The sequence below is a fragment of the Erithacus rubecula genome (genome assembly GCF_903797595.1).
Source record: "Erithacus rubecula genome assembly, chromosome: 3".
Lineage (NCBI taxonomy): Eukaryota > Metazoa > Chordata > Aves > Passeriformes > Muscicapidae > Erithacus > Erithacus rubecula.
Window position 1 is genome coordinate 122444893 of NC_136689.1, and position 18305 is coordinate 122463197.

The window sequence follows — 18305 nt, forward strand, 5'->3', positions numbered from 1 at the left end:
TGAGACATTTCTTTGGCTTGTTTTGCCTTTCATGCTAACAAACGTGTACTTAGGTGTTGCAAGATGCACAAAACAAGTTTTCTCTATGGAATACCACGTATTTTGCATTCTCCTGTAAAACTACTTGCTTTGAATAACTCCACTTTGTTGACAATGGCAAAGTTCACATCAATAGCAACAGCTAAGTGCATTTTGGTTGGCATCTGCTCCAGTAATTCTGATTCATCTGAAAAAAAGGGGAAAAAAAAAGACAAATTAAAGAATGTCCACAAAAATGAGCAAAAATAACTTGATGGAGTTATTCTAACACTTACAAGTTCAAGTGAGGAAGCAGCTAATATGCTTTTACTAAGATGCTTAATAAAGCTGGCCTAAAATTATTACCAAAACATTGTATTAATTAATAGAATTTCTGAAGTATTAAGAATCATATTGCTTTGTAGTTCCAAAGTAAGTTGAGCAGCCTCCTTTCACTTCCCACATGCAATTCAGAAAAGAAGAAATGTGACTTTCACCCTATATCTGTATCTGTACAACCACAGTCACTCAGACACACTAAGCAACTGGAATTGAAATGCTCACCCAGCATTCCTTGAGAGTCCCACGTGTATTCATACCAGGTCCGAACTCGGTTTTGCACCACTCTTGGGATGGAATAAGTGTTCATGTAGGAGACAGTGTTGTCCACACAGGAGCGATAGTAGTTCTGCCCTGCTGTTGCTGCTCCAATCACATCTCTCATCTGCAAAAATCAATTGTTGTTACTACACATTTTAGAAAAAAATAGTCCCGATTTTAATATCTTGTCAGCAACATATGCAAATAATATAGTACTTTTTGGAAAATCATTCACTAATTATGCATTTGGCTGCATGTTTTGAGTAGGTGATTTACCCGCTTTTTCAGAAAAATTACAGATTTAATCTGATTGTTTTAGAAAGTGTAGCATGATTTTAGAGTTGTTTCTGGGTTTTAGCTTATTCTTCGGTCTTGTATTTGTGAACATGGATGAAAATTATTGATAATACTTTTCTTTAAAATCCCTAGTAAAGCTCCTCTGCATTTGGCAAGCAATGCAAATCAGAAGCAAAGCAAACTGGGTTGAATTTCTGTATTAACATCATCTCACACCACTGGAACTAAGATTGAGCCACTGTTTAAATAGCTAAGAGATCCTAAGAGTCTTAAGCACTGAGAACTGAAAGGTGACCTTAAAGTTTTTAGCTCAGGAATGACATTTAACATTTCAACTCAAGTGTGACTCAGTTTTTAGAAAGTGTATGAGTTAATGCTCATAGATATTCCTTCTTCAAAAGAATAAGTATTCAGATGTGATTTTAGTGTAATGGCTTCATGTGGCAGCTGCCAAGGATTAACGTGCTGTGGGCCAAATTTTGCTCTTTATTACAGAGATGCAATTGATTCAGTGGGAATAACAATTTTTGGGGAAGTGTGCTAAAGTAGAAATAATTCAATAATTTTAAAGGGTTCTTTGTAAACAGGAATTATAACAATCAAACTGCAGTGAAGCAGTTTGTGTGTTAAGGTTTAAAGTTTGAGACTGCAGATGACTATGCTGCAAACAAAGAATAATCTGCAGAATCTTCTTGGGGAAGTGAGGCTTTCATTGATAGTTACAACAATTTAGGTAAAAATTATGAATCTGCAGACTCTGAAGTTTAATTCTATATTCTTGAATTCAATAGTTTTTCAGAAAAAAATATATGTATGCTTTGTTTGTTTTGGTAATTCTGGTTTATGGAGGGATTTAAAATCTAGCAAGAGTCTAGTGACAGTTACCCCTTCTTGCAGTTCCAAAGAGCAAGAGACATATGCAATCTCTAACTGCTTGAGTATTGAACTTTTCAAATCTATATTCAAAATAAGAATTAAATTCCAGTTTTAATTTAGTTTCTTTCTTTTTTTGTTTTTTTTTTTTTGTTTGTTTGTTTGTTTTTTCAATAATTAATTTTATAAAGGCATGGACAAATCAAAAAGTCTGGAATGGTTTCTACAGTAATTGATAAGCCACAGCCTCACTCAGAAACCTCAGCATTTGTTATTCTCTAAGCAATGTGTTTTAAAACTTATGATCTAAAGCCCAAATTTAATAGTTACAAACCAGAAATATTTCAATTATATTCATTTGGAAATCTAACTGATTTGCTGTACTATGGGTTTTTTTCCCCTCTCCTGTCAAATGGGAACCAAGAGAAATAGAAACCATTTTATTTTCATATTGACAAATATATTGCAATTTGTGGATGAGATCAGAGGTTCTAGTTTGACAAAAAATCATGGGCTTTCCATTAACAGAATCCTATTGGCAGTAGTACTGAGCATGATTTATTCAACAATTACAATTTTTATTTCAGATTTAACAGTATAATGTGAGCGTCAAGGATTTATCTCCTTGGCTGTGAGTAAAAGGAAAAAGAAGGAATTATGCATCATTTCAAGGGTCATTTATGTCCTGCAGTCTTGGCTTTTAATCAGCTTGTGTGCAAAACATCTACAAAACAAGGAACTGATCAAACACATGTATTTATCAGAAAAGTAAGTATGTTTGACATTAAAATAGAGGACAGAAACTAAAATTTTTCCCAGAACTAAACTATACTAAATCGAATATTGTCACCACATTACAATAATTTGAATATAACTTAATGATTTTTTAATGTACCTGGCCAATTAAGCTGGAGAAGACAAAGACACCCATGAAATAATTCAGCAGTTGAAAAATTATCTCAAACAGCGTTTGTGGTTCTGGAAGGCCACCGATGGTGATTAGACTACGAACTGCCCAGTAGTAACACCTCAGGTACCTGTGGGTACAAACAGCACTTTTGTCAGACTTTAGCTACTTGTGTGTTGGAGGTTGAGCATATGCCTACCTGAGCTGGGCCTTTCAGTGATGCTTTTCAGTCCAAAAGACTTTCAGCATTTTATAAAGGGCTATGAATTTATAAATAATACAGTTGCATAGGTCAGGTTGAGCTGAATGTTCTGCAAAGAATGTATGGGAAATGAAACTTAAATTTACTGTTCTTTAGTAACTCTAGGTAGCGTTAAAGAAGGCTTGTGTACAAGATTGCCAAGATGGACATTACAGTGTTGGAATGCTGCTAGTGAAGATGGCCAAAAGCAGGTAAAAGCATTAGAGACTCCCCAGAGTCTCTCTGTAGCAGCATAATAGATGCTCAAACACTTGAAAGTCCCCTTCATGGCTTTCATTTGATGATACTAGTGCAAAGCCTTATGGTGGTGATTACAAATGCAATATTTTTCTTCTTGTGTCCATTTTTACTCGTTTTGCCATTCTGGTCTTTCTTCCTGTCTGCTTCTGAGCACCCTTCATTGGCTCTGCCTCCTGGATTATGTCAAAAAATTTACATATTTCCATAAACTGTGTGCAAATCCGGCTTCTCCAAACCACTTCAGTAATTTGGCACTGGAAGGTTGACTCCTCTATTAACATCTCCTAGCTGCTGGTCTCCACAACTCCTTCTGTCACCTTAACAAACTCTTTCTTGCATTTTTCATCACAGAGCCTTTTGGCTTCAAGTCATGTATTTCTACTAGTATGGTAACACAAGTTTGTGAAAGCAGCAAAGGACCTGGACAGAAAACTTTAAAAGAGTCCCTGGCATCTCTAAAATTCTGGTTTAAATTTCATTCTAGAACATGGTGCCACAAACAATGCAGAATTGTGGTGGGGAATAACTAGTTCAAATTATTGTTGTGATAATGCTATCATTTCCTTCTTTTCTGAGCAAACAAGTAATTGGTTTAGATATATTTTTAAAAGCCTGCTATTAATTAGAATTGGACTTTTAAGTTTCTGTGCAATCAGGCTTCATCTTTGCTGATGATTAGGAGTAGAACTTCATTCCCCTTAATTATAAAGTGGGATTTTTCTGTTACTTCAGCTGTGGCTACTGCTTCTGAAGCAATGATAATTCCTTATGTGTGTTGTATTTTATTGTTTTAAATAATAATTTTTTAAAATCAAACAACCATCTTCCCCCAAAAAACAAAGAAACAGAAGAAATACTTTTGGAGATAAGTTTGTTTTGAAATAGAAGGTCTTATGTGCATCTTTTCATGTCTGCTCTGAACTTGAGGCCCCATGGTCTGCCTGCAGACCTTAAGTATATTTCAGATTCCTCTCTTTTTAAGATATGAACTCCACTATACTAAGAGGCTCATGTAATACAACTGCAGAGTCAGTTTTGTGCAAATATGAGAATATAAACTCATAATAACAACCAATTCCAATGAAGCTGTTTTTTCTTAAATCACTTGAAAGTGCTTGCAAGTTTTTATCCAAAATATAAGGCTTTACCAAGCAATTAATATCTGCTTTTCACTACAATGTCCCTTTTTTCTTGGTTGTAGATTAATAAAATGCAGTAACAATGATCACTTTTACCATAGTTTTCTAGTTTTAGATTTAACCATCAGAACTGGCCATTTTCATTCAGAGTCCTTAAATAAAAAAATATTGCATCTTTTCCATCTTATAATTTATTTTCTTGTTAGGGTTGCAAAATCAACTGCTGGATTACGCCAAAATAATATTTTCACTTGGGATAAAAAAAAAAAAATTACATAAGCTTGTGATCAAAGTGTGCATAAGTGGCAGTTTTTTCTTAGATTTCTGTAGCCTAAACAAAGAAGAAGAAGAAGATCCAGGTCTGTTTTGAAAGAATTACAGATTTAAGCATAAAATGATGCTTCTAGCTTGACTGAGGAGAATTATGTAAAGCATATTAATATTATATTGAGTTGCCATTACTGAGAATGCTGTGGTGTTTGAGACATGTATAATTGGGTAATATAAAAATAAAGAAATTAGCATTACTGCTGTGATACTTTAGGAAACAAAAGTAAGTAAGTAACTCCCTCAACCTCAATGGCTCTGCGTGCCAAGTTTGCAAACTCCACCATGATAGACAATATAATCTTTATTCTGGGAATGTCTACAAAGGATGAAAGCAGCTCCTCAGAGGAATTTAGGGGTCACATTCTTCTTTGCAGTGTTGTATGTCCAAAATGTGATGTTGGGTTTTTTTATATCTTTCTACCCTTTCTTAAGATTTAGTTAATATACTGTATTCTTCTGTGATTTTACTTCAAAAGAAATTTTCTATTGGCAAGGCACGTGATATTCTCTATCTCTTTGGAACAGGTTTTCTCCATTTAAGCATTTTTGGTTTTATTTTAATCTGAAATAAAAGTTGCACAGTTGAAATACAGAGTAGCTTTTTTTTCTCCCTTAGAAGGGGGAAAATGAGACTGTAAATTTTGTTTAAGGAAAGCCAGAAAAAACAACTCCAATTTTAACAGTATTAACAGCTCTGCTTCCTACCAGCATGTGTCTGGAAACTATCACTGTTCACTATACTGCTTACCATCCTGCTATAAAATTACTATTGAAGTAAATAACAGTCATGAGACAAGAAGGGGATTTTTGCTTCTGCACATCATAGAGACTGTGTTTATCCTTCAGGCAATCAAACTACTAGATTTTTCCTTAAAAAAAGTCCTAGGTATGAAAACATTCAGAAACTCTGCAAATAAGATATCTTGTAATATTATGTCAATAGAAATATCTTTTTCAGAAAAGTCCATTTCAGAACACACTAAACTTCTTTCATGGTTTTGGTCAGTGCAGGTAAATCAAGTCTTTGTGCATGTGTCTCTCAGCTTTTGAGGTGGTATTCACATATTTATTTCAGCCCAGGGAAGCATTGTTTCAGGACTGTCATGTTTGGCTCCTCTCAGATTACAGCCAGGATGGGTTTAAGCAGAGCAAAGCAGCAGCCTTTCTAAACTAGTGACTTCCTTCTTGGTCCCTCTTCTGGAGTGTGTTCCTCAGGTGCCAGTGGGTCTGATGATCTCAGACACAGCAGAGCAAAGAATAAAGCTTTTACTTAAAAGAGTATGGCTGTGGGTGGCAGGTCTGAAAGCCTGACAGATGAGCTGGGCTGTGCATTCACAGCTTGTGTGGAGGCACAAAACCCTTGCAAAGCAAGCACTGCAATCATGACACGTGAGAGCTGTTGCAAGAGCTGATATCCACGAGACACCTTTCAAGATTTGCAACTGTGCACTGGGCAATGCAAACCAAAGGAGTGGATTTGTTCTAGACATGTACCATTTTCTGAGACTTACAGATATCTACTAAGTCTGTGCCCAGAACAGGAAGGCAGCACAGTACAGAGAAACATAACTGGGAGGCAAATAGATGTCTTAAAGTTGCCAAAGAATTTTGCAGACTGCTCGTGGATGACATGCAAACAGCAGAAGCATACCATGAGAAAAGTGAAATTATTTGTTTTGCCTAAATTTACTGCTGGTCTGGAGGGTTTGCATGAGAATTTCAGCTTCCTAGTTTTAGTTTCTCTGTGAACAGTGATGAAAGAGAGATACTTAGTTGGAATAATTCAGAATAATGACATTACACTGAATACCTGAAAAAAGATTTGTCCATTTTCTTCAGGACTTAGGGGGATTGATCTTTTACTTAGCTAGTTAAATTAGATTGTAGATAAACACATATAGTTGAAATTGTCCTCTTGAGAGACCTTTTCAATATCTGCTACTGTCCTTACTTAGACTCTACACTCTGGTGTTGCATTAGTGATGCTGTGTTTCTGCACTAGGAGAGACTGAGATCTTGCCAAACTCAAGCTCACAAGTGCACTTTTAATGCTGGAAACACCGTGGATGGCTAATTTGGGTGTGTTGTAGGGTAGCAAAGTTAATTGCCTTCTCTTTTCAAGTCAAAGTTTGACTGAAGGCTGCTGTGCAGGAGATCTCAAATCTTGGACTGACACTAACACTTTACTGGACAAGAAGCAGAAAAGAACAGAGCTTGCAGAAGAGCTGCTGTGATAATTAAGAACTGCTGTGATAATTTTGCTTGTGGTTTGAGTGTTGTGTATAGCTGTTAATTATGGATTTAGTTCACCAGCTAGTATGCATATTCAGGAACATGTATGTAATCAAACTAATAATGGAAACTGCTGTCTATTATTTCTTTATAGCCTGGAAAGGGAAAAAAAAAATCCTAGGAATGCTGATATTTTAAAGAACTGGTTTTGGACATAACTAGCAATATTTTATGGACACAGCAGGGATTCTACATAAAGCATTAATGCCACTAAATCAGTGCCAGATCATTTTCTGTGGGTCAGTGTAATCTGAGAAAACTAGAATTTTGGTTTACTTGTCAAACTGCTTACCATCATTTTTCTAAAATTAGCGGAGTAGCTATGTTTCCCTAATCTTCTTTCTGAATGTATTCCCATTCTTTGTAAGACTGTTGGCACATTTTGCTTCAAATTCAACCTTGAATGCTCTGTGAAAGCAAATTAAAAGTTAACTGCTGTGCCATAGTTTAGGCTGCAGTACTATTCACTTTTCCTGACAAATTGTTTTTATATCTGCTTTTCTAATAAATGAATAGAAGTATCTTGTCTGATAAGTTTAAATTCACTTACATCTCCAATTATAACTAATGTTCACATGATGCCTCTATGTGTTAAAAATGCTCAAACATTTGATGATTAGATTTTATTTCATGCCTAATTCTCTAAGGCAATTCTCTCCACACAGTCAGCATTTGCTTTTAGTGGGATACAAGAGCAGTACTCAAGCTGTGAATTTTAAAGGTATATGGAAACTTCAGACCTGCAATTTTTTTTCAAGGGATAATCCTACTTATAAAAAATCACCGCTGCTTTACACAAAGTGTGTTTTGCTCTCAAAAGCTATTTTTTAGCCTTCAAGATGGTAACTTGACACCAAAATTGTAAAGTCTGACAAAACTACAAACAAGCGGAGCACATCTCCAAGGGAAAGGTGAAAAGTTGTTTAGAAAGCAATTTATGACAGCAGTAGGATACTGTATGTGGTTTTGCAAGGAATGTAATTAAAGAACAAATTGTGCGGCTTTAACTATATTATAGCCTTTCAAAGAAATAAATTTTAACTCAACTAAACCTACTAGCTATATCTTTACAAAACTACACACAGAATATATTATGGCTTTGCTTTTTTCTCTTCCTAACCATCATCTTAATAAATGGTCCTTACTTGGCACCCAACCAGTGCTGTCACAAGAAGTTTTTGGAAATTGTGCCAAAATCTAGTCTTTTCCCCTGAAGTCACTCTGCCACATGTTTAAGCATGACCTTCTCAAAAGATCAGAGAGAGCTGGTGGAATTTTTTCAGACTAATCACCATGGTGAAGAGGGACTAAAATGTTGCACTTTAATGACACAGCGCTGCGTGGCAGCAAAAAAAATCTCCCAGACTATCCCTGTGTTTCCTTAGAGGGATTGCTATAACAATCCTTCTAAAATTCCCATGTGCATATGCAATCACTAAGTTTAATTTATGAGCCTTGTTGCTTTCTAAATGTTTAATTAAGTTAACACTTAGCACTGACTCATAAACCTATAAAAGCTGAAAGTGGTGAACTAATTATTCACTGCACCTGCCCTCCAAATATGTGTTAGTATTGAAAGCTGCTAATCAACAGTCATGATGCTAGAAGTTTACTATCCAAGCACTTTAAAAAGTAAGGGCATACCCTGCAAGCAGTGGCATGGGAGAAGGATGGGGGTGGGGGCAGGAATGAGAAAAAAAAATCACTTTCAAAAGAAAAAGACTTACTTGTTTCCTTCACCATCATACACCCATCTAGTGCTGCCAATTCCTTCATAGTCTGAAGCCCAATAATACACGCATGCATTAATGTGCAAGATAAACAGCAAGTATCCAGTTGTTCGAATGACCCTATGAAAGTCAACAGAGTCCTGTAAAAAACAACTTAAATTTTTCCTTTTTTTTTTTTTTTAATTTTTTTTTTTTTTCTTAAATAGAACCCATTACTTTTCTGGATTAATGATGTTAATGTTAAGGACACACTAAGTAGTTCCCCACCTGTATTGAGTCTATGAAAAAAATACCTGGCATTTACTGATCTCTCACATTTGTCCAAGGTCAAATAAATACCTTTCCTAGAATATTTGACATGGGGTAATTTTTAAATTATGGTTCCCTGAGGAGTTTATAGTCCACTTCTTTAAATGGCTATAAATATTTCCAGAAATTTGAACCTATATTAATGAGGGTACAGGGTAAAAAATAATGTGGTTCCCAAACTCTATCCAAGATAGGCTCTAAACTTGTGAAACAAAGCCAAGAAATGTCTGAGGTCAGAAATGAACTGCTTTACAAGACCTGTAGTATAAAACCTGCAGTAGATCCTCTAAATAGTATGATTTAGTCGCTACAGCAAGAGTTGTATCATTCCTAATCCCAGTTCTTATGCTTATGGGCAGTTCTTTGAAGAATACCAATGATGAACTGCTTAAGCACCAAGCAGCTTTCTGTTTAATACAATAATGATCTCATTGTATATCCTCTGTTCAGTTCATGGGGATCAAAAGAAAAATCTCCTGGATTTAGATCTCTATTGAAATATTCATACAAGCAGGGGATAAATAAGCAGGAAAAGTGCATTACTTGCTTAAACACAGCTTGGTAGTTAGTGAGTTTATCTGCTACAGCTAGAATTCAATGGAGCATGCAGTGCAGAATAACTAATAGGTTTTATGAGTAAGATCTACGTAAGTTGGGTCTAAAAACAAAGTTAATGGGAGCTAATATCTCAGTGGTTGCTTCATTAAGCACTCCTTTAGTGCTTCTTCAGGTGCATTTGTATGCCCTCATTGGCATCTCCATGACATTAGATAATCTACCTAAGTATACTCTCCTTCTTTATGATGCTCACAAATAAATGCTATTTATCCGATAAAAGCTGATGTGCTTCCAGGACAGCTCTGTTTAGGACTGCAAGATGTAGAGAACAGCAGAGAGCTGTTGTGATCTAGTAATGTTGCAATATTGGCCATGCTAGGTCTCCTGTTCAAGTTTGAATCTGTGAATATGGACTCCTGAGGTGTGAGTGAAGATTCTGGAAACCTTAGCTGTGTTATATTTCTCCAGATATATATCACAATGAGAAAATGCTAGCTCTATTCCTACAAACTCAAACTAAATATTCTGAGAGGAGAATCCCCCCAGGTATATCCACTTGCTTTGTAGAAGCTTAGTTTGATATTATCTAGTTAATTGGTGCCTTATTGCTCAAACTGTGGTTATACAAATCTCAGAGCAAAGCAAGATTGCCACATTAAAATAAAATGCAGCAGTTTGCACAAAAAGACTGGGCTTTTAAGAGTTTTTAGCTCCTGCTAAAAATTGTACCCTCTGTATAAAAACCTCTGTTCTCCATTTGTCAATGAATAAAACTGGGAGTCAGTGTTTTCTGAAGACTGAATTAGAAAATAGATTCACTTTGTTATATTTAGATTCTGCAGTTTACATTCTACAAGTGATTTAATATTGAAAATCTGAGTGGGCCTTTGACCAGGAAGCAAAGACACAAGCAGCAACACACAGTTGTGGCTGTTAACCAATATAATGCTAAAAACCACTCTGACAGGGCAGAGTAGCTGGTTCTGTGTTTCCAGGTACTGCATACATCATTTTCCAGGACTAATGAGATCTCACTCTGTGTGTCTTAGCCTTTCTGAATGATCACCTTTCCTCTTTTTTGACATATAAATAAACATCACATCCTTCAAAGCTGGTCTACCTTGAAGATGTACACATCCCCTTCACAACTTGTCCTTTGAACATGCATCTCCTATTCCATATCTTGATAATAGTAAAACTCTGTCTCTTTAAAAATTCTATTTGAATGAAAATGAGTTTTAAATTTGTTCCCATTACTTTGAAATCCATATACACACAACAGTATTGTTACATACAAACTAATCATTTGATTCAGAATTTTCTATATCATTATATACTACCTATATCATACATACTGTATCTCCCAATACTCACTGCAAGTATTATAGGAGATACAGAAAAATGATTGAGCTATGAACCTAAAAAGCAAAAGATATAATATGAAAAATAATTAATTTAAAAAATTATAAATATTAGAAAACTGAAACACCATAAGCAGATGAAAGTATTTTTTTAAAAAAAAAGAAATTAGAAACTAAAGAAGGCAGAGATTCAGAAAATGACAAGAAATTTCTTCATCTTGTGGAAATTCAGTCCTCTCTTGAACCAAAAGAAACTAAAAAAACCCCCAAAAAACAACAATAAAAAACACCACAAAAAACCCCCAAAACAACAAAAAACAAAACAAGAACAAACAAACAAACAAAACAAAAAAACCCCACAAAAACCAACAACCCCCCCCCAAACAAACAAACAAAAAACCCCAACCAAACCTGAATCAAACCACAAAGGAATCTTCCATGAGTAAAAAAAGAGGGCAATATAAGAATAGGTTTTCTGAAGGTCAGCATCTCAAAAATATTTTAGCAGAACTTTCAAACAAGTTTTGTTTTGCTTCACAGGTACTTGAAAAAATAAAAAATGATTATATTTGAAACTTCTTTTGAAATTTATCTTAGTTTTAAATCTCATAAAGTATCTTATTTGAGTATTAATATACTCAGTAAGTGTACTGTTTAAGTGCAATAATCTCTGATATAGAGTAAGATGGTAACCAACATATTTCTGCAACACCAACAGACAGAAACAATACATGCTCCAAAACTGGGACAGGGAAAGGATCTGTTGGTGTAGGAATTACACAAGGTCAATTAGTCCTGATAACATTGACAATAATGATGACAAAGCAGATGGGTTCCTTGGATCTTAGCAGCATCACTGACAGCTGAGGGGCCTATGAAACTTGCCATAGCTATGTCCATGGACTACTTGAATTGGATGCAAAATTCTTTCTGTCAATGCAGAAGGTGAGAGCACAGCTCAGCAGATTATGGTTATAATCACCATATGAGAACTGTGCTGAACTGGTCCTCATTCCAGCTGTAGTCAGTGCAATGAAGGATCAAGTTTCTGTATATGCCAGGTTCATGGGGAGAGCATGTTTGAAGAAAAATGTTGACACAGGCTCAGGCTCATAACTTCTATTAAGTACAAATAAACAGCTACTGAGGATTTGGAACTGCTATTAGCAACCTAAAGAAAGAGTTCTTTAGCTCTTTCAGTAAAGAAACTTTCTGAAACTTCTGATCAATTAAATTTTGGCAGATACCTCATTTTGGTGAATATTTTCCCTGAACCAGGCCAGCTGAACTGAGCTAGATTTCATATGTAAGTGAAGCATTATATACATTATTTTAATGATTACCATAAAGACAGATATTTAAAAAAACCCATTAAATTGAACAGTTAAGGATGTATCATATTCCACTCAATGCTTAACTGACAACTCATGAAATAATCTGAAGTGCATTCTGTGCCAAGCTTTGCATGCTACTTGAGTTTTATCAGCACATACCTGTAGATGTATGCTTTTTCCATAATAGCTTCCAAACGATCATTAAACTCAAAGAATGTGTTATGCTGAATGGAAAACAAATAAAAGTAATCCAATCACTATTTTTCAGTGCACTTTTTTTTTTTTTTTTTTTTTTTTTTTTTTTTTTTTTAATAGCAATGGCATCAATTCACATACACATTTTGAAAATGGATTTTTCGGTAATCAAACTTTCTATAAATATTAGTTCTGGCCAGGACAGGGTTAAGTTTTGCAGTAGTTGGGAGGGGCATGGCAAGGACTGTTATTCTACACCACCTTAGGTCATTGCTGGGAGTGAGATAAAGGGATTGTCTCTTCCAGGGAAGAAAGGTGTTCCTTCCTGTTGAGAGAATCTAGCAGGAGGACTTGTCTGATATTGCTTATTACTGGGGAGTTTTCTATGTGAATCATTGGTTTTCTTCCCCTCTGTCATTAGCAATGTTGTTGTTAGTGTTCATTTCCTTGTGTCATTGTTGTTTCCAGTATATTGTTTTTATGTTAACCTGTGATCATTGCCTTCAGTGCCTCCAGCTGAGGAGGAAGAGGGACCAGTATATGATTTTAGTGGGAGTACTAAACTGGAGAATACTATTCCTAAACCATGACAAACGTTTAACAAAAATCTGAACTAAAAACCAAAGATAAATTTGAGTCAAGTGTTTTTCTGGGTGTTGAGTGTCCCCTAAATCTGATTACAGAAATAACCTTGCTGTTCTAGTCAGAGTACTGCAGGTGAACAACACCTATTTCCTCAAACATATATAATTGCTTGGGAAATATGATCACAAATAGTTTGATGCATCTTTTCTCTTTCTGAAATTCCAGTAACTCTCCAGTAAGCGATCATGTGTATCAACAGCCATCCTAGAGGATATTCTGTGGTATCAATGGCAGATGTATCAAATTCTTCCTGTTTAGTATTTGAAGTTGATCTTTAGTGATCACAGGTAACCTTTTTCCTTGTTTTAGTTCAATATACAGCTGGTTGCCTGATACAAGGTACTATTTAACTTTTAATTTCATAATTTTGTTTTGGTTCTGATTTTAGGAATTTTGAAGCTTTATTGAATATCAAAGATGAACATCTTTATTTTATTGTCAGAGTTATTGTGCTCCTCCCCAGCTTTAAATGAAAACAAATACTTTGTCAGCATGTTGATTGTGTGCAGAGAAATGCATTTAGTCACAGAGTGGCCTAATAGGTACTGTGTTCTAATCTCTTCTCAGACCTTTTGTTACACAACTCCAAATGTCTTTGGACTCTATAAGAAAGACAGGTTTGTGCTTGATAGGTATTCTGTATACAGTTTTTGTATTTAAAATTAACTCCTTTGCTTTTAAACACCTGACATAAGCAGATAAGTGGCAGAGGGGGAATTGACATTAGCATTAATTTGTGATTTATTTTTTTTATCTTTGAAAATTAAGCAGGTAATTTGAGATTAATGTGAAAACCTAATAAAAATAATCTTTAATCAAAAATACTTTTTGAAATGAGGAAATATTGAAGTCAGAAGAAAAATAAGAAAGTGGCTTAATTAGACTAGACTATGACTTGTATTTTTGTTTATTTATTGTTATGCTGTACTTCAGCCTGAAGATATTTTTCAGTTTCTAAAAGCTATATTCCAAAATATTATAAAAAAAAAATTCTGTTGCATTGCAAAAACATCTAGGCTTGGTTAACCATCCATCACTAACACAGATCTTACCTTTAGCATCTTGTTTGCTCGAAATGCTGGATTAAATCCAAAGAAGAAGTATAAAATGTCAAAGGGAAACACTGATATCACATCAAGCTGTTGAAGAGCAGAGATGTCAATTTAAGCTTCATAGTAATCATAATGTATTTATTTGCTGTCAAAAACCTGCTTAGACTGAATCATGACTGCAATAATATTTGAAGAGTCAGCATGGTAAACATGCAGCTTCCTAAGTACTGGCAGGTAAAATTATCTCCTTAAAAATACCAGCTTGGCTCTGCCCTGCTTTTGAGAGCCCTGTGCCTGAGACTTTAATCTGTTTCATGTGGATTATTAACAATATCTCATATATTTGATTATTAATACATTCTGGTTTTTTCGTTGTTGTGATCAGACTAAAATTTTGGCATGTGGCTTGTGAGTTCAGGTGGGGAGGCCACTCCACAAGCACTTCTCAAAAGTCTTTCAGCTTTTAAAACAAGGCTGCCTAAAGTGCTTTGAGAGAGCACAATGAATTAGATTTCATGCTTGCAACCTGCAGAAAGCATGTGTTCCAAACAACAGATTCATCATAGGATGATAAATTTGGCTGGATGTTTCTTTTTCTTTCTTACCATTAAGGTTTTCAACATCTCCCTGCAGTCCATCAACTATGTGATTACTCATCTTATCTGCATGTTTTATTCTTTCTTAGAATAGAGAAGGAAAGCTGTGGCAAATTTATCTTTTTCTTTTTAAAGATCCTGGGATACCTTACTTTGTTGCTATTACTGTTTGAGAGTAAGAGAGGGATGTGGAACTCTGGGCTTCATCTCACTGTAATCAGAACTGTCTTTGCTCTGAGGGATGAAAATCACATTGGCAGCAACCAGCCTGCAGCACTGACCTTTTATTCCATGCAAGCAAGAAGCAATTAATACCTGAACAGAGTGCAAAGCAAACCAAAAAATTGATTGAGAGAAACAACCTCTTATGGTCTCTCTCTCTCTCTCTCCTGCTCTCAGACACGTCTAAGAGGAGGGAAAATTTAGTCAAAAGTGCATTAATATCAGCAACTTCTAATTAGTGTTTAATCATACGACAAATTCCCACATTATATCTATATCTTGCATATGGTGAGAACACTCAACTCTCTTTAGTTTTTCCAGAAATCAAGAGCCCTAAACATACATCAAGTGTGAACTTAAAATAAAACCATGCAAATCCACTTTGGTCTCTTGCTTTAAGTTCTACTCTGCTGAAACCATTTGACTGTATCGTGTATATCCTGCACTTTCAGTTAGCTTAATATCAAGTATTTGAGTAATGATGCCACAGTCACTGAGAAAAATATTAACTCTGAACAAGGCAGGTGCAGAAGTAGAGAAGAGGAGAGGGCAATAACTGAGATGTGTGCTTAGTGTCACAGAGCTGTATGCTAATCAGGAATTCAATAAACTGCCTATCTTCCATTGGAAAAATAACCCAAACATTTAGGAGCAACATTAACAATTCAAATCAAATGCATCTTTGTTTTTACAAAATGCCATGAGCATCAAAAAATCTTAATTTGAATTTTTGACTGCTCCTGTGAGTGATAGACTGTTCAGTACAATGAAGTTCTTCAAAAGGGTTTACAGAATAGTTATCATCTCTCTTCAGGAGTTTTAATTTTTTTAATGAATCTCTGGCAAGTGGTGCTATAGGCTTTAGTGTGTGCTGGGATGATGTAAAAAAAAACCAAATCAAATTCTATTTTATTTATTTATTATCATTCTAAAATACTATTTAGAATTGCATTTATAAATATTCTCTCTTTTGGATAAGACTGATTATGAAGATGTCAGTCTTCAGCAGGTGTGCACTGATATGCCATTGAGCCAATGCTTTCTGGTGATATTCTTAAACCAACAGTGATTTTCAGTGAATGAAAAAAAATCCTGTGAAATCATAAAGCCAGAATTTCATATTGATATCAGTAGCACAGGCTCTACTTACCCGAAACTTCATAGTGCTGTGGTAGAATTTCTTCGTTTGCACTCTGTCTGACTACAGTGATAACAAAAGGAGAAAAAGGAATAGTCAAGGTCAGAATGTAAAGGATGGGCCTCTGCTACTCCACAGTATAGCAAGGGTGATAACAGTTAAACTAATGGTGGTCTAAAAGTATGAATAGAGAAATATCTGTATTATTTCTGAGAATTGGTATTGCTATTAGTCTAGCTTATATTAGATAATATTTTATTGGAGCTGCTTGAAAAAATGAGAATTGGGGTTTGTCTGATTTTTTCCAATCTGAATGTTGGTCTAGAAAAGTACATTACATTTTTTCCACAAAACTTCCCTCTTGAGACATCTGTACCACTTCATGGTCAACCCAACCCCCTTTAATTTCACTGCAAAAAATATATTTATCTGCAGAGATTCAAAGAAGAAATTCAAAGTGTTTCTAATGGTGCTGTACAAAATTAGCTCTTTGAATACTACCATTAACATGCCAGCATTGCTAGCTTTACTAGCATTACAATAATCAACACTGCATTCATTAGTAGTGATTAGCTTTTTATTTTTAAATTGTTCTTCATGATAACTGATGCTAATATAATAAGAAAGGGTAATCAGAAGTATATAAAGAAATGTATCTATTATTATACTTTCTGTATTTATATCAGGAAAACTTTAAAAATAGCTTTAAGATCTTAATCATATTTCCATTCCAACTTTCACTATTATCAGTTTAAATATTAAACTAAATGCAGGACATCAGGCAGGAGGTGGTTTCTGTGCACTAAAATCTGTGAATTGTAGAAACAGCTTCAAGGGAAACACAAGCTGAGCTTCATTTGTTACAGTTTTAACTTTGTTCATAACAATTGAGTTTTGTGGGATTTAGGCAAGATCCAGTTACTGAATGTCTTGGTGTGGAAAAACACTGCACTTAATACCTACTGAAAGGATATTTGCCCAGCTTGGTCTGTAAAGGTATCAGTAATATCGTGTATGTACAATGTACAAAATTTTTTGTAAAAGCACTGAACTATGACTAGTTCCAAATTAGATTTGAAGATATATAGTTTTGAATTTTCTGTCTGTTGGGCACAGTAATATCATGCTGAAGTTATCAAAACTTTTTTTTTTTTTTTCTGAATTAGATATCTTTTTGTCTATAAGGTGTCAAAATCAAAAGCAGGGAAGACTTTAAAGAAAAGTTAATGTTCCAGATACCCTTTAGTAGGTTAAGGGCAAGCTTTCAAATACTTGTTTAAAATTTTATTTTACATTTTTCTTTAGAAAGATAACACAAAAATTGTAGCAAGTATCAAATTTGAACATACTTATTTCCCCAAAAGGGATTATCTCAAATTATTTTAAAAGTATCATAAAATTACAGGAATTTGCTCTGATTTTGGAAAGAAATAAAATCACCATCTCACAATCTGTTGTAAAGCATGCATATCCTGTCTAACCCTAGCAGAATATGCCCTGTCTTTGTGATTCTGGTACAAGGCAAATAGGTGAAAGTTTCACACAAACATACAAGCAGATATATATATGCATGAATACATATGATCACTGATTCCAGTGAGGAATCTGTTTAGAGCTGTATGCCTGTTTCAGCTGCTCTCATTTGTTACTTTCAAATAATTATTTTTCAATTTTTAACAATTCAGGTAATGGATATGTTTCTTCCTACACATAATAATGTAATATCCGTGTAGAATGGAAGGTCAGTGATGAAAAATATACGTATCCTTTAATAAATATAAAAAGGTACATAGATTTGACAAAGTGATAAAAAAGAGAAGTCAGACTAGATGAATTTCTATACTCTACCACACAATACTGCCCATGGGAGTCCCAGTGCCAATGCTTACTATGATATCTCCCCCTTGGATGAAGCGCACTCGGGGCTGGAACACGATTAAGTCGCAGAGGTAACACAGGTCACACATGACATCGATGACAAGCCAGTAGATTGTGTTACTGGGGGTCTGGTAGGGGAACACGTAGCGCAGGGGGATGAACCAGCAGTTCCAGTTGTAGGCGATGGTCACAAGCATGAGCCACGCCACGTAGCGCCGATCTGAAAGCAAAAACAGCCAGGGTGGAGCTGTCAGCTTGGAGCCTACTGTCATTTTCTTAGCCACATTCCTTCTGCTGCAGCCTCTGGAAATGCCTCAGCCCAGACCAGC

At 35.2% G+C, this 18305-nt stretch overlaps 1 protein-coding gene across 1 annotated transcript in view; it reads right to left on the reverse strand.

Moving 5' to 3' along the window:
• CNGB3 (cyclic nucleotide gated channel subunit beta 3) overlaps positions 1–18305 on the reverse strand; it is a gene marked incomplete at its 5' end in the record, with an annotated part of 98856 nt that overhangs the window by 11774 nt on the left and 68777 nt on the right. Inside the window, 8 exons of the mRNA XM_079299556.1 lie at positions 129–226; positions 583–742; positions 2684–2825; positions 8686–8808; positions 12410–12474; positions 14143–14229; positions 16111–16161; positions 17988–18196. Of these exons, the coding sequence (XP_079155682.1) occupies positions 129–226; positions 583–742; positions 2684–2825; positions 8686–8808; positions 12410–12474; positions 14143–14229; positions 16111–16161; positions 17988–18196 (935 nt within the window). The remainder of the gene's footprint in view (positions 1–128; positions 227–582; positions 743–2683; positions 2826–8685; positions 8809–12409; positions 12475–14142; positions 14230–16110; positions 16162–17987; positions 18197–18305) is intronic.